This window comes from Asterias amurensis, chromosome 19 (genome assembly GCF_032118995.1).
Source record: "Asterias amurensis chromosome 19, ASM3211899v1".
Lineage (NCBI taxonomy): Eukaryota > Metazoa > Echinodermata > Asteroidea > Forcipulatida > Asteriidae > Asterias > Asterias amurensis.
In genome coordinates, this window is record NC_092666.1 from 11,011,302 (window position 1) to 11,034,032 (window position 22,731).

General features: G+C 36.2%; 1 protein-coding gene across 1 annotated transcript in view; it reads left to right on the forward strand.

The window, feature by feature from the left end:
* Positions 1-482: 482 nt before the first annotated feature.
* LOC139951377 (protoporphyrinogen oxidase-like) overlaps positions 483-22,731 on the forward strand; it is a 29,333-nt gene continuing 7,084 nt past the window's right edge. Inside the window, exons 1-10 of the mRNA XM_071950252.1 lie at positions 483-706; positions 1,439-1,573; positions 2,247-2,495; positions 3,224-3,371; positions 4,815-4,892; positions 6,514-6,638; positions 7,343-7,412; positions 8,120-8,238; positions 8,860-8,973; positions 9,437-9,629. Of these exons, the coding sequence (XP_071806353.1) occupies positions 557-706; positions 1,439-1,573; positions 2,247-2,495; positions 3,224-3,371; positions 4,815-4,892; positions 6,514-6,638; positions 7,343-7,412; positions 8,120-8,238; positions 8,860-8,973; positions 9,437-9,629 (1,381 nt within the window). The 5' untranslated portion in view covers positions 483-556. The remainder of the gene's footprint in view (positions 707-1,438; positions 1,574-2,246; positions 2,496-3,223; positions 3,372-4,814; positions 4,893-6,513; positions 6,639-7,342; positions 7,413-8,119; positions 8,239-8,859; positions 8,974-9,436; positions 9,630-22,731) is intronic.

The following is a 22,731-nucleotide window of genomic DNA, read 5'->3' on the forward strand; positions in this document are numbered from 1 at the left end:
TCAGGTCAAGCCCAGTTCAACAAATGTGATGCGATTCACGTGAAATCGTGGGAATTCATGCCCATTACTGATTATTTTTCTCAAAAACTTCTTTGATGATTAATAGAAGTGTTTTGATTTTGTTTGGTGTTTATGTTGTTGTTTTTTGTGTTTTTCTTTCCCCCCCCCCTCCCATTTGTTAAACCTAAATTTGATGTTGGACTTTTTTTTGCTGTACCTATATAGTTTGATAAATCTGGAATAACTTGTTCGATTACTTTTTCAACAAATAAATGGATCATCAAATTGATCGCTATAGAGGAACCGATTTTATCAATTCTTTAGGACTACCCTTATTTGATACAATTATGGATTTTTGTTTCACTGCAATTATGTCAAATGGGGGCGCTGTTAGAGGGCGCTGTTTTTTTATTTTTTTCACTTCTTTTCTTGACTTCTTGGTAGGGAAACTCGTGTAAACATTTATTAGGACCCGACTGGTTACGACGAGACGTGCACAAATGCAATGTTTACAAATAATCTGACCCAGTTATTGTCGTTATAAAACTCGAAAATCATGGCACTTCGAGGTGGAAAAGTTGATTTTTTGGTGCTAGGAGGTGGAGTTGGTGGTTTGTCAGCCGTATTCTACCTGCAACGTTTACTGGCTGCTGCTGAAACCGGAAACAGCAAAGACACTCAAGAAAACCCAACCAGTAAAAAGAAGGTAAACATGTATGTAGTTGCGATAACGTAACTCTCCTGCCGGCAGGAGGGTTACGTCAGGAGGGTTACGTTATCGCAACTAATAAACATGTAGTTTTTAACATCAAATTCGGAGTTTAGTATGATTATGAATGAGAAAATTGTGTGTATTGCCTTCTTAAAGCCATTGGACCCTTTCGGTTCAGAAAATAAAACAAAAGTTCACAGATTTACAAATAACTTACACGGGGTTTACAGAAGAAGGCAATGGTGAAAGACTTCTCTTGAAATATTAGTCCATGAAATGCTTTACTTTTTGAGAAAACAGCAAAACAATATAAATTCTAGTTAACGAGAATTACGGATTTATTTTTAACACATGTCATGACACAGTGAAACACGCGGAAACAAGGGTGGGGTTTTCCGTTGTTTTCTCCCGACTCCGATGACCGATTGTGCCTAAACTTTCACAGGTTTGTTATTTGATATAGAAGTTGTGGTACACAAAGGGTGGGCCTTGGACAACACTGTTTACCGAAAGGGTCCAATTGCTTTAAACCATCATTAAAGCCATTACACACTTTCGGAACAGAATGAATGAATCATGTGAGGAAATAATTTGTATAAAAAGAACAAAAATTCACCAGATCTCCGAACAAAAGAGTAAAAAATGTCTTAGGTTGAAAATTCGAACTTGATAAGCATTTATAGAAATTCCTCAATAAATAGACTAAAACTTGTACCTCAATTCCAGATAGCGTTACTTGAAGCTACATCTCATCTCGGCGGCTGGTTGAACACAACACGAACCAACGAGGGCAGCATTCATGAAGCAGGCCCCAGAAGTATGAGGCCCCAGGGAATCGTAGGGAAAAACTCATTAAATCTGGTAAGGTTGAATTCATTCACAATTTGTTTATATTTTGATCTAATTTTTGTAACTTGTCTCGGCTAGCCTATCATTTGAAATACTTTTGGCAGCAAGGACAAGGTTGCAACAGTCGATAGAGCTGATAGAGCCTTCTCGGTATATGGACCCAAACTCTGGAATAAACTTCCCAATCACATCAGGGACACAACATCATTCCACACATTCAAGGCACTTCTGAAAGCCCACTTGTTTCAGGAGGCCTACCATCAATGAATTGTTATTTCTTCTGTGCCTCAGCGCCTCTTGATTGATTGCTTGATTGATTGCATTCATGCGCATGCCCCAGGTCAATGCCTTAGCTAATAGCATTTTTTGTTGTTGAAAATTTGGACTTGATTAGTTATTGAAGTTGCAAGAATATAATGAAAGAAAGAAAAACCTTTGTTGCACAAATTTGTGTGCTTTCAGATGCCTGAAAAAAGCTTCAGGCCTGAAGTCTTGATATTTGAATGAAAAATTACCACTTTCTCTCACGAACTACGTTACTTCAGAGAGAGTCGTGTGTCACAATGTTTTTCACTGTCAACAGCTCTCCTTTGCCCACTACCAAGTAAGTAATATGCCACCAATTATTTTGAGTAATTACCAATGGAGTCCAGTGCCTTTAACTTGAATTTGATTTCCAACACAGGCATCGACTCTAGGACTAACAGATGAGGTTGTATCTGTTCTTCATTCCCATCCTGCTGCTCAGCGACGATTCGTCTACACTCGAGGTAAACTTCATCAACTCCCCTCTAGCCTCGGTACGCTGCTCAGGAGACAGCAGCCCTTCTCCAGGCCGTTGGCCTTTGACCTTGCCAGAGAGATGCTTGTGAAGAGGTCAAAGGTTGAGGATGAGACAATGTATGAGTTTGGCCTGCGACGATTTGGCAAAGGGGTATGGCTTGTAGTTGATGGTTTACTATTGATTTTTATTTACATTTTTTTCAATTTAAAGTTGTCTATTTACAGTCTTTCCATTAAAAGTTTACATTCACAATTTCCCATTTGCAGTGTTTCAAAGTACCTTTTTTCTATTTACCCTTTCAAATATAGTTTTCTTTTATCAATATTTCAATAAACAACTTTTCCATAATTGCCATCATTCCATTTACATTTTCTTTTCCAGTTCCAATCTTTTCATTTTATTTTTTTGCTGTTCACAATTTTCTATTAACTTTGTCATTTACATTCCACAGTTACTATTCCTTTAAACAAAAATCTGATGCCTATTTCAGATTAAAATAATTTTGAAAAGACCTTTTTTGCTAAAGGTTAAGTTTCCTTGCTAATCATTTTGTATATATCAATATAAACCACAAGGGTTTTACACAAGGGATCAAAATTTCCCTAATCATTTTGTATCATATTTATATGTTCAGGGGTGGATTTCACAAAGGTAGTCCTAACTTAGGACTAGTCCTAACTTAGGACTAGTCCTAGGCAATGCTAAGAGATAGGACCATTCCTAAGTTAGAACCAGTAACTTATCCTAACTTAGGACTGGTCCTATCTCTTAGCAGTGCCTAGGACTAGTCATAAGTTAGGACTACCTTTGTGAAATCCACCCCTGTATAGTTGTAATAATTTCCTGTGTGATTAAGTCACTCAAATTTATTTTCTTAGATTACAGAAAATCTTTTGGACCCATTTTGTCGAGGAATCTTTGCTGGGAAATTGTCCGAGTTGAGTGTCCGCTCCTGTTTCCCTCCACTGTTTAATTTTGAAAGAAATTACAGCTCAGTCATTCTAGGAGGTCTACTTGGACGAGCAAGTGAGTACAGTGTTTTATATGAAATGATTTTTGGGGTTGAACAAAGAATTGACTAGAGTGGGATTCGAACCAACGACCTCCGGATTATCGTGCCGGCGCTCTACCAACTGAGGTATCTAGCCCTATATTGGCAGTGTCCCTATTTTGTCAATATCTTTGTTCGGGGGTGCCAGTCAGAAGCCATACAACCGTTAACTGCCTTGTAGCCAGGGATCACACCCAAATTACGATACAACCTGGGAAGCGGCAGCCAGGGGATCACCTTAAAGGGATGCGACTTTTTGTTTCAGAAATAAATATAAACCACAAGGGATTCGAACCAATGTTTTATATGAAGTCTGTGAAACAGCAGGGCTCATAGGCCAGTGTTTTTTGACACAACAAGTCGGGTGGTCTTGTGTTTTTCAATTGAGGTCTGAAATTTCATCTTTGAGAGGGCAAGGCCATTTTTCATTTTGCAAAGGGCATTTCCACTGTAAAATCTGAATGTCTATGGGACACTTTTGAAGGGGCACGAAGGCCAAGAGCAGGGGCAATGGAGGCCATGGTTTCAGTGGGGTCCCCGTGTAATTCCAGGCCTGGATGTTGGAGTATAGGGGTGTAGGAACATGTAGTGTACCCAGTTAAAACATAGCTTGTGGCAGTGATTGGCCGGGCAGTTGAAGGGAAGGTACACGTTTGGTAAATGGTAATTACTTAAAACAAATATTAACTTAAAAACTGACTTGGTAACAAGCATTTGATAGCTGTTGGTAGTATATAACAGTGTGGGGAACGACTCCCTCTGAATTAACGTATAGTTTTTGAGAAAAAAGTAATTTCTCACTAAAATAATAAAAGACTTCTAGCTAGAAGTCTTTTATTCCTATCTGAAAGCACACAAATTTGTCCAACAAGGGTGTTTTTTCTTTCATCATTTTCTCGCAACTACGATGACCAGTTGAGCCCAAATTTTCACAGGCTTGTTAGTTTTTGCTTATGAGGGGGGACACTGGTCTTTGACAGTTACCAATTGTGTACAGTGCATTTAGGAGCACCGGATTCAACCTCTGGTGTTTGATTGGCAGGGTTTGGGTTCGAATCCCAGTTGTGACACTTGCCATGTAAAACTGGGGAGGTAGGTGCTTTCTACTCTACTGACCAGGCTTCGGACTGATGATACCCAAGCCTACATCCGTATGGACTGTAAAAGGGGTAACCCTGTTTCAGCCCTAGGAGTAGATGGAAACAACCTCTGGAAAGAAATAGGTTAAGCCCACACCTTGAAGTGGCCTTCAGGCCTTACTGGCGACTTGCATAAAAAATAAAAATTTAAATACAAAAAAAAAAGCTGTGCAAACCTGTCAAAAAACTTAAGAATGCTGTGAAACAGAGGCCTGTTAGTTCCAATGAACCACTGAAATCATGTGATATTATTCTTGTTGTTATTGTTGTTTACTTCAGGTACTGATCCAACAGTAGGAGCTTCTGACCTCGTTCAACGAGCCAAAATGGAGAAGTGGTCAGTTTGGTCTCTCAAAGGTAAAGAAAAGTATTTTTTGTCTCTTTCTCTGTCCTACATGAAGTTGTTTTTGGCGTGTCGTGGCCTAGCGGTTAAGAGCACTGGATTCAAGCTCTGGTGTTCAATCAGCAGAGTGTGGGTTCGAATCCCGGTTGTGACACTTGCTACATAAGGTTGGGGAGGTAGTGCTTTCTACCATCCAGGCTTATGATTGATGATACCCAAGCCTACATCCATATGGACTGTGTAGGGGGTAACCCTGTTTCAGCCCTTGGAGTAGGTGGCAACGGCCCCTGGAAGAACAAATATTGTAGCCCACACATTGAAGTGGCCTTAAGGGCTTGTGTGTCTGGAAAATTGCATTAAAAAAAATTAAAGGAACACGTTGCCTTGGATCGGACGAGTTGGTCAAAACAAAAGCGTTTGTAACCGTCTTTTATAAAATGCATATGGTTGGAAAGATGTTTTATAAGTAGAATACAATGATCCACACAAGTTTGCCTCGAAATTGCGTGGTTTTCCTTCTACTGTGCGAACTAACATGGTCGGCCATTTATGGGAGTCAAAATTTTGACCCCCATAAATGGCCGACATGTTAGTCGACGAGGTAAAAGGAAAACTACGCAATTTCGAGGCATGTTTGTGTGGATCATTGTATTCTACTTTTACAACATCTTTCTACCCATATGCATTTTATAAAAAACGGTTACAAACGCTTTTCAAAGACCAACTCGACCGATCCAAGGCAACGTGTTCCTTTAAGTTGAAGGCACTGTGTATACCTTTGGTGGTTCATCAAAGACCAGGGCTTGTGTGTCTGGCAAATTGCATTAAAAAAAACTAAGTTGAAGGCACTGTGTATACCTTTGGTGGGTCATCAAAGACCAGTATTCTTACTTGGTGTATCTCAACATATTCATAAAATAACAAATCTGTGATTTGAGTGAGAAACTACCTCTTTCTCAAAAACTACATTACTTCAGAGGCAGCTGTTTCTCACCATGTTTTATACTATCAACATTGCTCTCTACTAAGGGACTAACAGGGTAGCTACTAGTTCTTTCACGGCTGTTTAAAACAGGCCTGGTCGACGACCCTGCAAGGTTTTAAACGGCCGTGAAAGAACTAGTTGCTACCCTTTTATTCCCATTCATAAATATCTTTTTGGTTAAAAGGCATAATAAAGTAAGAAACTCTGTAAAACTTGTTCGTTTCCGAGCTTGTGCTCTGTATGTTTCTACCTCCATGGTGTACATGTTACATGTACATGTATGACGTCTGCGTTTTGCATGCAGATTTTCGACAGTTTCCGCTTCGGTTCGTGCGCATATAGTCTTGGTGCAACACGTTCTGTTTTCCTTTCACACACACCGCAGCCAACTCACCGACAGCGCCTGCATCGCCCGTAACAAGAAATGTCAAGCATCAAGACTGGCGCGAAGAATCCGCTCACAACCCGTTATAAACACTGGTCATTATCAAAGGTTTAACCCCCCCCCCCCACGCGCTCTCCACCAAAAGCAATAGTGAAACTGTCGGAGGTATTTATGAATAAGGTTTTATGCTAATACATATTTTGAGTAATAACCAATAGTGTCTTTAAGAGATGGGTAATGGATGTATTTTGTGTCATTACTGTAGATGGTCTACAACGCTTGACAGACAGGCTTTATGAGGTGGTCAGTGAGCAGGGAGCTGAGGTTTACACACAGACACCTTGCACCAAGATTGAATTTATACCAGACCCAAATGCCACACATCAAAAGGTATCTGACGGTTTTTAAACTTCCTCTTTCTTGAGTCAGGAAACCAGTATTAAGATTTTCTCATCCCTATTGTACTGGATATTTTGGAAGAGTTGTATTTAAAGTTAAAAACTTCAGGATGTTATTTCGTGACGAATAGCATGTTAGCGCACAAAGTTTAGAATGTAATTTTTGCACTGTCCGTATGAGGAGCGTGACGCATTGACACTCACAATAAACGATGTGTGCAATATAAAAATTGGGAGTAGGTTATAGGTTTTTATACCACCGTCCAGCTCTAGCATCTGATTGGTGGATTAGGGCGTACTGGAAGATAAAATTAAATAGTAGACTTGCGGGTACAGCCATTCTCATGAAGTCGGGCCGAGTATTCGAAATGTCAAGACCACACCGGCTCTTTTCAGAGCTAACACTCGCACAAAAGAGATTTACACATGGATGAACCCTCAAGTTTGCTATTTATTTATAGTTTCTGCCTATTTTTACACACCTTGCAAATCTTCAAACAACACCAGAACACTGGATAATTGTTTTTTTTTTCTTCATTGCTGAAATTGTTCACAGTCTTTACATTTACAATCTGTCCATTTACAATCTGTCCATTAACTGTTTTTTTCCTATTACAATTTCCCTTTTCCCATTTACAAAAATGATTTACAATCTGCCCATTTTCAAATCTTGTCGTGCTGTTTATTCCTTGTCAGATTGCCAGGGTACACACTTCCGATGCAGTGTGGGAGACAGACAGGTTGATCTGTGCATTACCTGCAAAAAGTAAGTTCCAAACCCTCCTACTGTTGGACCATTTAATATCATCCACCATTGCACGTTAAAGGAACATGTTGCCTTGGATCGGTCAAGTTGGTCTTTGAAAAGCGTTTTTTATAAAATGCATATGGGTAGAAAAATGTTGTAAAAGTAGAATACAATGATCCACACAATCATGCCTCGAAATTGCACGGTTTTCCTTTTACCTCGTCGACTAACACGGACGGCCATTTATGGTATGGGAGTCAAATTTTTGATTCCCATAAATGGCAGACCGTGTTAGTTCGCAAAGTAAAAGGAAAACCACGCAATTTCGAGGCATGCTTGTGTGGATCAATGTATTCTACTTTTAAAACACCTTTCCAACCAGATGCATTTTATAACAAGCGGTTATAAACACTTTGTATTGACCAACTCGTCTGATCCAAGGCAACGTGTTCCTTTTAAGAACCCAGTGCACGTATCAAAAAGAGAAGGGTTTGGCCCTGGTGTTCCTGGTTTGATTGGCAGCATATTGCACCACAGCACCTTGTAAACCAGTACATGGTGCTATGTAAAGGGAGTCGGTCTCCTAATTCAAACGTAGTCCCACATAGCTTGCAGGAAAATAGCGAATGATGAAGCGCCTTGAGGGTCACTGAGTGACGGATATAAGCGCTATAATAAGAAGCCACTAATATTACAACTGAAGTGAACTTCCTGTGTTTTTTCAGATCTGGTTGAAGTACTTCCTGTTGATCTTGACCCGCTGTCCGACCATCTACAAGATGTAAATAGTGCCACTGTGGCCGTTATTAATCTGGAGTACGAGGGCTCACATCTTCCGACTGAGGTAAGCCATCTTGTCAACCCCAGTACTTAGAGGTCAGTCAGACACAGTACTAAGCAGTTTGATAATTACTCAATAATAATGTTAGCATAAAACCTTACTTGGTAACTAGCAATGGGTAGCTTTGTGAGAAACGGCTCCCTCTAAAGTAACGTAGTTTTCAAGAAAGATGTAGTTTTCCTCTAAAATATTTGAATTTTATTTTGAGACCTCAGAATTAGATTTTGAGGTCCCGAAATCAAGCATCTGAAAGCACACAACTTCGTGTGACAAGGGTGTTTTTTCTTCCATTATCATCTCCCAACCTCGACGACCAATTGAGTTCAAATTTTCACAGGTGTGATATTTTGTGCATATGATGAGATACACCAAGCGGGAAGACTGATCTTTCACAATTACCATAAGTGTCCAGTGTCTTCAAGCAGTTTTAACTCATTCGGTTTAAATTTTGTGTGTCTGAATGCTCTTAAAACTTTATTGGATCAAGTGAAAACCGTTTTAGTTAAATCGGTAGACAAGTGGTTTCCGTAACAAAACTATTGTTTGTTGCTTTTTTAATTTTTATTATTCCTACACTTCATCAAACAGCAATTAAATTTGTACAATTTTGTTTTTGTCTCCAAGGGATTCGGTTACCTGGTTCCTTCTCATGAGCGATCCAACGTTCTTGGAGTGATTTTTGACTCGTGCGCTTTCCCTCAACATGACAGACCCGGGCCAAAGACTACTAGAATAACTGTAAGTATCATTGGACCCACAATCTGTTCATGAAATGATCACCAAAGCTTGAATCCAGTGAAAATAATTAATCATCAAAGAGAAAAAAACACCTTTGTTCTTTCAGAGGCCTGGATGAAGATTTCAGGCCATTTGTTACTTCAGAGATGGTACTATCAACAGCTCTCCGTTGTTCGTTACCAATTATGTTTTTATGCTAAGGTGTATTTTCAGTAATTACAACATGGCATTGGATGGACTTCACAAAGAGTTAAGACTAGTCTTATCTCGTGTTAGGACCCTAACTTGGGACCAGTCTTAAATTCTGAAGAGTTCTAGGACTAGTCCTTTAGGACTATCTTTGTGAAATCAACCCCAGTGCCTTTAATAGACTAGTCAGCTCTCTCGCTTACAAACATCAGAACTTTGACATTTTACCTCGAACTGTCTCGTCTAAACCAGCCTCTGTTTTGTTATTCCGCAGTGCATGATGGGAGGGGCGTGGTTCCGCGAACTCTTTGGTGACCCCGACAAGGTGGACCCTGAGTGGCTAGCCTCCGTTGCCATGGAGACACTAAAAAGCCAGATAGGACTCATTGCCAAGCCGACATATTGCAAAGTAAACCTGTCTCAGGATTGTATACCAAACTATCGAGTCAACCACCACAGACTTTTAGGTAAGTTTGTGACAATTAATAATGAGTGCATCATCACAAAATATAATTTGACCTTGTAGCCCCTCTGTGAAATAAATACTAAATACTAGACCAAGCCAGGGCCCAATGTCATGGCTGTGCTTACCGTAAGCACAGAATCAGCGCTTACGGAAGCAGGGAATTCTGTGTTTACAACAAGCGTATTTCACGGGTTAGCAGCTAGTTTTGGCTTCTGCGCATGCAGACTCCACGTTACTAGGCATTCTACGCTTACAAGGCTAGCACATGAATTTGGCGCTTGCACTAAAAGCGGGGAATCATTATCGTAAGCGCAGAATTCGCCACTGAGCAGAGCCATGAAATTGGGCCCAATTGCCATGAAAATCCTGCAGTACAGGGCCAACGTTCATAGCTCTGCTTACTAGAAGCAAAGAATCAGCGCTAACAGGAGCAGGGACTTCTGCATTTACATCAAGCAAGTTACAGGGGTTAGCAGGGAAGTTTGGCTTGTGATTGTACTCCACTTTACTAGACATTCTTCGCATACACAACTTGCCATAGTTACATGTACATGTAGCGAAGAATTATGACGTAAAACTTTTTCAAATAATTGTATAACTTCTTTTACCTGAGATAATTTTTTCAGTACTTAATACCCTCAGCATCATTTGGATTTGGGTACTTTTTTTAACACAAACTCACAAAATTCTCAAAAATCTCAAACTTTCGCTTATATACCCAGTCCGCACTGATAAAATGTCTTTAGTTGTATCTTCTGTATCATTTGAAAGCATAAAATCACAGAAATTTTGTTCACCCCGAATCTGAAAAAATCGACCCATGCCAACATCACAGATTTTTTTGGATTTTTGACCAAAAATACAAACTCACAAAATTCTTTAAAAATCTCAAACTTTCGCTTATATACCCAGACCACACTAATAAAAAGTCTTCAGTAGTATCTTCTGTATCATTTGAAAGCATAAAGACACAGAAAATATTTTCACCCCAAATCTGAAAAATCGACCCATGCCGGCATCACAGATTGTTTTGGTTTTTTGACCCAAAACACAAACTCACAAAATTCTTTAAAAATCTCAAACTTTCGCTTATATACCCAGTCCCCACTGATAAAATGTCTTCAGTAGTATCTTCTGTATCATTTGAAAGCATAAAATCACAGAAAATATTTTCACCTCGAATCTGAAAAATCAACCCATGCCGGCATCACAGATTTTTTTGTATTTTTGACCAAAAACACAAACTCTCAAAATTCTTTAAAAATCTCAAACTTTCGTTTATATACCCAGTCCGCACTGATAAAATGTCTTTAGTAGTATCTTCTGAATCATTTGAAAGCATAAAATCACAGAAATTTTGTTCACCCCGAATCTGAAAAAAAATCGACCCATGCCGGCATCACAGATTTTTTTTGGATTTTTGACCCAAAATACAAACTCACAAAATTTTTTAAAAATCTCAAACTTTCGCTTATATACCCAGTCCGCACTGATCAAATGTCTTCAGCAGTATCTTCTGTATCATTTGAAAGCATAAAATCACAGAAAATATTTTCACCTCGAATCTGAAAAATCAACCCATGCCGGCATCACAGATTTATTTTGTATTTTTGACTAAAAAACACAAACTCACAAAATTCTTTAAAAATCTCAAACTTTCGCTTATATACCCAGTCCGCACTGATAAAATGTCTTTGGTAGTATCTTCTGTATCATTTGAAAGCATTAAATCACAGAAAATATTTTCACCCCAAATCTGAAAAATTGACCCATGCCGGCATCACAGATTTTTTTGGATTTTTGACCCAAAACACAAACTCACAAAATTCTTTAAAAATCTCAAACTTTCGCTTATATACCAAGTCCGCACTGATAAAATGTCTGTAGTAGTATCTTCTGTATCATTTGAAAGCATAAAATCACAGAAATTTTGTTCGCCCCGAGTCTGAAAAATCGACCCATGCCGGCATCACAGATTTTTTGGGATTTTTGACCAAAAATACAAACTCACAAAATTCTTTAAAAATCTCAAACTTTCGCTTATATACCAAGTCCGCACTGATAAAATGTCTTCAGTAGTATCTTCTGTATCATTTGAAAGCATAAAATCACAGAAATTTTGTTCACCTCGAATCTGAAAAAGCAACCCATGCCGGCATCACAATTTTTTTTGTATTTTTTACCAAAAACACAAACTCACAAAATTCTTTAAAAATCTCAAACTTTCGCTTATATACCCAGTCCGCACTGATTAAATGTCTTTGGTAGTATTTTCTGTATCATTTGAAAGCATAAAATCACAGAAAATATTTTACCCCCAAATCTGAAAAATCGACCCATGCCGGCATCACAGGTTTTTTTTGCTTTTTGACCAAAAACACGAACTCACAAAATTCTTTAAAAATCTCAAACTTTCGCTTATATACCGAGTAAATCGACCCATGCCGGCATCTCAGATTTTTTTGGATTTTTGACCCAAAACACAAACTCACAAAATTCTTTTAAAATCTCAAACTTTCGCTTATTGAATTGAATTGAATTTGAATTGAATGGTTTATTCGCCAAGTATATAAAAAAAAAAAAAATACATGAAATATATACCCAGTCCGCACTGATAAAATGTCTTTAGTAGTATCTTCTGTATCATTTGAAAGCATAAAAGCACAGAAATTTTGTTCACCTCGAATCTGAAAAATCGACCCATGCCGGCATCACAGATTTTTTTGGATTTTTGACCAAAAACACAAACTCACAAAATTCTTTAAAAATCTCAAACTTTCGCTTATATACCCAGTCCGCACTGATAAAATGTCTTTGGTAGTATCTTCTGTATCATTTGAAAGCGTAAAATCACAGAAAATATTTTCACCTCGAATCTGAAAAATCGACCCATGCCGGCATCACAGATTTTTTTGGATTTTTGACCAAAAACACAAACTCACAAAATTCTTTAAAAATCTCAAACTTTCGCTTATATACCCAGTCCGTATTGATAAAATGTCTTTGGTAGTATCTTCTGTATCATTTGAAAGCATAAAATCACAGAAAATATTTTCACCCCAAATCTGAAAAATCGACCCATGCCAGCATCACAGACTTTTTTGGATTTTTGACCAAAAACACAAACTCACAAAATCTTAAAAATCTAAAACTTTCGCTTATATACCCAGTCCGCACTGATAAAATGTCTTTAGTAGTATCTTCTGTATCATTTGAAAGCATAAAATCACAGAAATTTTGTTCACCCCGAATCTGAAAAATCGACCCATGCCGGCATCACAGATTTTTTTGGATTTTTGACCAAAAATACAAACTCACAAAATTCGTTAAAAATCTCAAACTTTCGCTCATATACATGATATACCCAGTCCGCACTGATAAAATGTCTTCAGTAGTATCTTCTGTATCCTTTGAAAGCATAAAGTTACAGTAATTTTGTTCACCCCAAATCTGAAAAATCGACCCATGCCGGCATCACAGATTTTTTGGAATTTTTGACCAAAAATACAAACTCACAAAATTCCTTAAAAATCTCAAACTTTCGCTTATATACCCAGTCCGCACTGATAAAATGTCTTTAGTAGTATCTTCTGTATCATTTGAAAGCAAAAAATCACAGAAAATATTTTCACCCCAAATCTGAAAAATCGACCCATGCCAGCATCACAGATTTTTTTGGATTTTTAACCAAAAACTCAAACTCACAAAATTCTTTAAAAATCTCAAGCTTTCGCTTATATACCCAGTCCGCACTGATAAAATGTCTTCAGTAGTATCTTCTGTATCATTTGAAAGCATAAAATCACAGAAATTTTGTTCACCCCGAATCTGAAAAATCGACCCATGCCAGCATCACAGATTTTTTTGGATTTTTGACCAAAAATACAAACTCACAAAATTCGTTAAAAATCTCAAACTTTCGCTTATATACATGATATACCCAGTCCGCACTGATAAAATGTCTTCAGTAGTATCTTCTGTATCCTTTGAAAGCATAAAGTTACAGTAATTTTGTTCACCCCAAATCTGAAAAATCGACCCATGCCGGCATCACAGATTTTTTGGAATTTTTGACCAAAAATACAAACTCACAAAATTCCTTAAAAATCTCAAACTTTCGCTTATATACCCAGTCCGCACTGATAAAATGTCTTTAGTAGTATCTTCTGTATCATTTGAAAGCAAAAAATCACAGAAAATATTTTCACCCCAAATCTGAAAAATCGACCCATGCCAGCATCACAGATTTTTTTGGATTTTTAACCAAAAACTCAAACTCACAAAATTCTTTAAAAATCTCAAGCTTTCGCTTATATACCCAGTCCGCACTGATAAAATGTCTTCAGTAGTATCTTCTGTATCATTTGAAAGCATAAAATCACAGAAATTTTGTTCACCCCGAATCTGAAAAATCGACCCATGCCGGCATCACAGATTTTTTTGGATTTTTGACCAAAAATACAAACTCACAAAATTTGTTAAAAATCTCAAACTTTCGCTTATATACCCAGTCCGCACTGATAAAATGTCTTCAGTAGTATCTTCTGTATCCTTTGAAAGCATAAAGTTACAGTAATTTTGTTCACCCCAAATCTGAAAAATCGACCCATGCCGGCATCACAGATTTTTTGGAATTTTTGACCAAAAATACAAACTCACAAAATTCCTTAAAAATCTCAAACTTTCGCTTATATACCCAGTCCGCACTGATAAAATGTCTTTAGTAGTATCTTCTGTATCATTTGAAAAAAAAAAATCACAGAAAATATTTTCACCCCAAATCTGAAAAATCGACCCATGCCAGCATCACAGATTTTTTTGGATTTTTAACCAAAAACTCAAACTCACAAAATTCTTTAAAAATCTCAAGCTTTCGCTTATATACCCAGTCCGCACTGATAAAATGTCTTCAGTAGTATCTTCTGTATCATTTGAAAGCATAAAGTCACAGAAATTTTGTTCACCTCGAATCTGAAAAATCGACCCATGCGGGCATCACAGATTTCTTTTGGATTTTTGACCCAAAACACAAACTCACAAAATTCTTTTAAAATCTCAAACTTTCGCTTATTGAATTGAATTGAATTTGAATTGAATGGTTTATTCGCCAAGTATATAAAAAAAAAAAAAATACATGAAATATATACCCAGTCCGCACTGATAAAATGTCTTTAGTAGTATCTTCTGTATCATTTGAAAGCATAAAAGCACAGAAATTTTGTTCACCTCGAATCTGAAAAATCGACCCATGCCGGCATCACAGATTTTTTTGGATTTTTGACCAAAAACACAAACTCACAAAATTCTTTAAAAATCTCAAACTTTCGCTTATATACCCAGTCCGCACTGATAAAATGTCTTTGGTAGTATCTTCTGTATCATTTGAAAGCGTAAAATCACAGAAAATATTTTCACCTCGAATCTGAAAAATCGACCCATGCCGGCATCACAGATTTTTTTGGATTTTTGACCAAAAACACAAACTCACAAAATTCTTTAAAAATCTCAAACTTTCGCTTATATACCCAGTCCGTATTGATAAAATGTCTTTGGTAGTATCTTCTGTATCATTTGAAAGCATAAAATCACAGAAAATATTTTCACCCCAAATCTGAAAAATCGACCCATGCCAGCATCACAGACTTTTTTGGATTTTTGACCAAAAACACAAACTCACAAAATCTTAAAAATCTAAAACTTTCGCTTATATACCCAGTCCGCACTGATAAAATGTCTTTAGTAGTATCTTCTGTATCATTTGAAAGCATAAAATCACAGAAATTTTGTTCACCCCGAATCTGAAAAATCGACCCATGCCGGCATCACAGATTTTTTTGGATTTTTGACCAAAAATACAAACTCACAAAATTCGTTAAAAATCTCAAACTTTCGCTCATATACATGATATACCCAGTCCGCACTGATAAAATGTCTTCAGTAGTATCTTCTGTATCCTTTGAAAGCATAAAGTTACAGTAATTTTGTTCACCCCAAATCTGAAAAATCGACCCATGCCGGCATCACAGATTTTTTGGAATTTTTGACCAAAAATACAAACTCACAAAATTCCTTAAAAATCTCAAACTTTCGCTTATATACCCAGTCCGCACTGATAAAATGTCTTTAGTAGTATCTTCTGTATCATTTGAAAGCAAAAAATCACAGAAAATATTTTCACCCCAAATCTGAAAAATCGACCCATGCCAGCATCACAGATTTTTTTGGATTTTTAACCAAAAACTCAAACTCACAAAATTCGTTAAAAATCTCAAACTTTCGCTTATATACATGATATACCCAGTCCGCACTGATAAAATGTCTTCAGTAGTATCTTCTGTATCCTTTGAAAGCATAAAGTTACAGTAATTTTGTTCACCCCAAATCTGAAAAATCGACCCATGCCGGCATCACAGATTTTTTGGAATTTTTGACCAAAAATACAAACTCACAAAATTCCTTAAAAATCTCAAACTTTCGCTTATATACCCAGTCCGCACTGATAAAATGTCTTTAGTAGTATCTTCTGTATCATTTGAAAGCAAAAAATCACAGAAAATATTTTCACCCCAAATCTGAAAAATCGACCCATGCCAGCATCACAGATTTTTTTGGATTTTTAACCAAAAACTCAAACTCACAAAATTCTTTAAAAATCTCAAGCTTTCGCTTATATACCCAGTCCGCACTGATAAAATGTCTTCAGTAGTATCTTCTGTATCATTTGAAAGCATAAAATCACAGAAATTTTGTTCACCCCGAATCTGAAAAATCGACCCATGCCGGCATCACAGATTTTTTTGGATTTTTGACCAAAAATACAAACTCACAAAATTTGTTAAAAATCTCAAACTTTCGCTTATATACCCAGTCCGCACTGATAAAATGTCTTCAGTAGTATCTTCTGTATCCTTTGAAAGCATAAAGTTACAGTAATTTTGTTCACCCCAAATCTGAAAAATCGACCCATGCCGGCATCACAGATTTTTTGGAATTTTTGACCAAAAATACAAACTCACAAAATTCCTTAAAAATCTCAAACTTTCGCTTATATACCCAGTCCGCACTGATAAAATGTCTTTAGTAGTATCTTCTGTATCATTTGAAAAAAAAAAATCACAGAAAATATTTTCACCCCAAATCTGAAAAATCGACCCATGCCAGCATCACAGAATTTTTTGGATTTTTAACCAAAAACTCAAACTCACAAAATTCTTTAAAAATCTCAAGCTTTCGCTTATATACCCAGTCCGCACTGATAAAATGTCTTCAGTAGTATCTTCTGTATCATTTGAAAGCATAAAGTCACAGAAATTTTGTTCACCTCGAATCTGAAAAATCGACCCATGCGGGCATCACAGATTTCTTTTGGATTTTTGACCCAAAACACAAACTCACAAAATTCTTTTAAAATCTCAAACTTTCGCTTATTGAATTGAATTGAATTTGAATTGAATGGTTTATTCGCCAAGTATATAAAAAAAAAAAAAATACATGAAATATATACCCAGTCCGCACTGATAAAATGTCTTTAGTAGTATCTTCTGTATCATTTGAAAGCATAAAAGCACAGAAATTTTGTTCACCTCGAATCTGAAAAATCGACCCATGCCGGCATCACAGATTTTTTTGGATTTTTGACCAAAAACACAAACTCACAAAATTCTTTAAAAATCTCAAACTTTCGCTTATATACCCAGTCCGCACTGATAAAATGTCTTTGGTAGTATCTTCTGTATCATTTGAAAGCGTAAAATCACAGAAAATATTTTCACCTCGAATCTGAAAAATCGACCCATGCCGGCATCACAGATTTTTTTGGATTTTTGACCAAAAACACAAACTCACAAAATTCTTTAAAAATCTCAAACTTTCGCTTATATACCCAGTCCGTATTGATAAAATGTCTTTGGTAGTATCTTCTGTATCATTTGAAAGCATAAAATCACAGAAAATATTTTCACCCCAAATCTGAAAAATCGACCCATGCCAGCATCACAGACTTTTTTGGATTTTTGACCAAAAACACAAACTCACAAAATCTTAAAAATCTAAAACTTTCGCTTATATACCCAGTCCGCACTGATAAAATGTCTTTAGTAGTATCTTCTGTATCATTTGAAAGCATAAAATCACAGAAATTTTGTTCACCCCGAATCTGAAAAATCGACCCATGCCGGCATCACAGATTTTTTTGGATTTTTGACCAAAAATACAAACTCACAAAATTCGTTAAAAATCTCAAACTTTCGCTCATATACATGATATACCCAGTCCGCACTGATAAAATGTCTTCAGTAGTATCTTCTGTATCCTTTGAAAGCATAAAGTTACAGTAATTTTGTTCACCCCAAATCTGAAAAATCGACCCATGCCGGCATCACAGATTTTTTGGAATTTTTGACCAAAAATACAAACTCACAAAATTCCTTAAAAATCTCAAACTTTCGCTTATATACCCAGTCCGCACTGATAAAATGTCTTTAGTAGTATCTTCTGTATCATTTGAAAGCAAAAAATCACAGAAAATATTTTCACCCCAAATCTGAAAAATCGACCCATGCCAGCATCACAGATTTTTTTGGATTTTTAACCAAAAACTCAAACTCACAAAATTCTTTAAAAATCTCAAGCTTTCGCTTATATACCCAGTCCGCACTGATAAAATGTCTTCAGTAGTATCTTCTGTATCATTTGAAAGCATAAAATCACAGAAATTTTGTTCACCCCGAATCTGAAAAATCGACCCATGCCAGCATCACAGATTTTTTTGGATTTTTGACCAAAAATACAAACTCACAAAATTCGTTAAAAATCTCAAACTTTCGCTTATATACATGATATACCCAGTCCGCACTGATAAAATGTCTTCAGTAGTATCTTCTGTATCCTTTGAAAGCATAAAGTTACAGTAATTTTGTTCACCCCAAATCTGAAAAATCGACCCATGCCGGCATCACAGATTTTTTGGAATTTTTGACCAAAAATACAAACTCACAAAATTCCTTAAAAATCTCAAACTTTCGCTTATATACCCAGTCCGCACTGATAAAATGTCTTTAGTAGTATCTTCTGTATCATTTGAAAGCAAAAAATCACAGAAAATATTTTCACCCCAAATCTGAAAAATCGACCCATGCCAGCATCACAGATTTTTTTGGATTTTTAACCAAAAACTCAAACTCACAAAATTCTTTAAAAATCTCAAGCTTTCGCTTATATACCCAGTCCGCACTGATAAAATGTCTTCAGTAGTATCTTCTGTATCATTTGAAAGCATAAAATCACAGAAATTTTGTTCACCCCGAATCTGAAAAATCGACCCATGCCGGCATCACAGATTTTTTTGGATTTTTGACCAAAAATACAAACTCACAAAATTTGTTAAAAATCTCAAACTTTCGCTTATATACCCAGTCCGCACTGATAAAATGTCTTCAGTAGTATCTTCTGTATCCTTTGAAAGCATAAAGTTACAGTAATTTTGTTCACCCCAAATCTGAAAAATCGACCCATGCCGGCATCACAGATTTTTTGGAATTTTTGACCAAAAATACAAACTCACAAAATTCCTTAAAAATCTCAAACTTTCGCTTATATACCCAGTCCGCACTGATAAAATGTCTTTAGTAGTATCTTCTGTATCATTTGAAAGCAAAAAATCACAGAAAATATTTTCACCCCAAATCTGAAAAATCGACCCATGCCAGCATCACAGATTTTTTTGGATTTTTAACCAAAAACTCAAACTCACAAAATTCTTTAAAAATCTCAAGCTTTCGCTTATATACCCAGTCCGCACTGATAAAATGTCTTCAGTAGTATCTTCTGTATCATTTGAAAGCATAAAATCACAGAAATTTTGTTCACCCCGAATCTGAAAAATCGACCCATGCCGGCATCACAGATTTTTTTGGATTTTTGACCAAAAATACAAACTCACAAAATTTGTTAAAAATCTCAAACTTTCGCTTATATACCCAGTCCGCACTGATAAAATGTCTTCAGTAGTATCTTCTGTATCCTTTGAAAGCATAAAGTTACAGTAATTTTGTTCACCCCAAATCTGAAAAATCGACCCATGCCGGCATCACAGATTTTTTGGAATTTTTGACCAAAAATACAAACTCACAAAATTCCTTAAAAATCTCAAACTTTCGCTTATATACCCAGTCCGCACTGATAAAATGTCTTTAGTAGTATCTTCTGTATCATTTGAAAAAAAAAAATCACAGAAAATATTTTCACCCCAAATCTGAAAAATCGACCCATGCCAGCATCACAGATTTTTTTGGATTTTTAACCAAAAACTCAAACTCACAAAATTCTTTAAAAATCTCAAGCTTTCGCTTATATACCCAGTCCGCACTGATAAAATGTCTTCAGTAGTATCTTCTGTATCATTTGAAAGCATAAAGTCACAGAAATTTTGTTCACCTCGAATCTGAAAAATCGACCCATGCGGGCATCACAGATTTCTTTTGGATTTTTGACCCAAAACACAAACTCACAAAATTCTTTTAAAATCTCAAACTTTCGCTTATTGAATTGAATTGAATTTGAATTGAATGGTTTATTCGCCAAGTATATAAAAAAAAAAAAAATACATGAAATATATACCCAGTCCGCACTGATAAAATGTCTTTAGTAGTATCTTCTGTATCATTTGAAAGCATAAAAGCACAGAAATTTTGTTCACCTCGAATCTGAAAAATCGACCCATGCCGGCATCACAGATTTTTTTGGATTTTTGACCAAAAACACAAACTCACAAAATTCTTTAAAAATCTCAAACTTTCGCTTATATACCCAGTCCGCACTGATAAAATGTCTTTGGTAGTATCTTCTGTATCATTTGAAAGCGTAAAATCACAGAAAATATTTTCACCTCGAATCTGAAAAATCGACCCATGCCGGCATCACAGATTTTTTTGGATTTTTGACCAAAAACACAAACTCACAAAATTCTTTAAAAATCTCAAACTTTCGCTTATATACCCAGTCCGTATTGATAAAATGTCTTTGGTAGTATCTTCTGTATCATTTGAAAGCATAAAATCACAGAAAATATTTTCACCCCAAATCTGAAAAATCGACCCATGCCAGCATCACAGACTTTTTTGGATTTTTGACCAAAAACACAAACTCACAAAATCTTAAAAATCTAAAACTTTCGCTTATATACCCAGTCCGCACTGATAAAATGTCTTTAGTAGTATCTTCTGTATCATTTGAAAGCATAAAATCACAGAAATTTTGTTCACCCCGAATCTGAAAAATCGACCCATGCCGGCATCACAGATTTTTTTGGATTTTTGACCAAAAATACAAACTCACAAAATTCGTTAAAAATCTCAAACTTTCGCTCATATACATGATATACCCAGTCCGCACTGATAAAATGTCTTCAGTAGTATCTTCTGTATCCTTTGAAAGCATAAAGTTACAGTAATTTTGTTCACCCCAAATCTGAAAAATCGACCCATGCCGGCATCACAGATTTTTTGGAATTTTTGACCAAAAATACAAACTCACAAAATTCCTTAAAAATCTCAAACTTTCGCTTATATACCCAGTCCGCACTGATAAAATGTCTTTAGTAGTATCTTCTGTATCATTTGAAAGCAAAAAATCACAGAAAATATTTTCACCCCAAATCTGAAAAATCGACCCATGCCAGCATCACAGATTTTTTTGGATTTTTAACCAAAAACTCAAACTCACAAAATTCTTTAAAAATCTCAAGCTTTCGCTTATATACCCAGTCCGCACTGATAAAATGTCTTCAGTAGTATCTTCTGTATCATTTGAAAGCATAAAATCACAGAAATTTTGTTCACCCCGAATCTGAAAAATCGACCCATGCCAGCATCACAGATTTTTTTGGATTTTTGACCAAAAATACAAACTCACAAAATTCGTTAAAAATCTCAAACTTTCGCTTATATACATGATATACCCAGTCCGCACTGATAAAATGTCTTCAGTAGTATCTTCTGTATCCTTTGAAAGCATAAAGTTACAGTAATTTTGTTCACCCCAAATCTGAAAAATCGACCCATGCCGGCATCACAGATTTTTTGGAATTTTTGACCAAAAATACAAACTCACAAAATTCCTTAAAAATCTCAAACTTTCGCTTATATACCCAGTCCGCACTGATAAAATGTCTTTAGTAGTATCTTCTGTATCATTTGAAAGCAAAAAATCACAGAAAATATTTTCACCCCAAATCTGAAAAATCGACCCATGCCAGCATCACAGATTTTTTTGGATTTTTAACCAAAAACTCAAACTCACAAAATTCTTTAAAAATCTCAAGCTTTCGCTTATATACCCAGTCCGCACTGATAAAATGTCTTCAGTAGTATCTTCTGTATCATTTGAAAGCATAAAATCACAGAAATTTTGTTCACCCCGAATCTGAAAAATCGACCCATGCCGGCATCACAGATTTTTTGGATTTTTGACCAAAAATACAAACTCACAAAATTTGTTAAAAATCTCAAACTTTCGCTTATATACCCAGTCCGCACTGATAAAATGTCTTCAGTAGTATCTTCTGTATCCTTTGAAAGCATAAAGTTACAGTAATTTTGTTCACCCCAAATCTGAAAAATCGACCCATGCCGGCATCACAGATTTTTTGGAATTTTTGACCAAAAATACAAACTCACAAAATTCCTTAAAAATCTCAAACTTTCGCTTATATACCCAGTCCGCACTGATAAAATGTCTTTAGTAGTATCTTCTGTATCATTTGAAAAAAAAAAATCACAGAAAATATTTTCACCCCAAATCTGAAAAATCGACCCATGCCAGCATCACAGATTTTTTTGGATTTTTAACCAAAAACTCAAACTCACAAAATTCTTTAAAAATCTCAAGCTTTCGCTTATATACCCAGTCCGCACTGATAAAATGTCTTCAGTAGTATCTTCTGTATCATTTGAAAGCATAAAGTCACAGAAATTTTGTTCACCTCGAATCTGAAAAATCGACCCATGCGGGCATCACAGATTTCTTTTGGATTTTTGACCCAAAACACAAACTCACAAAATTCTTTTAAAATCTCAAACTTTCGCTTATTGAATTGAATTGAATTT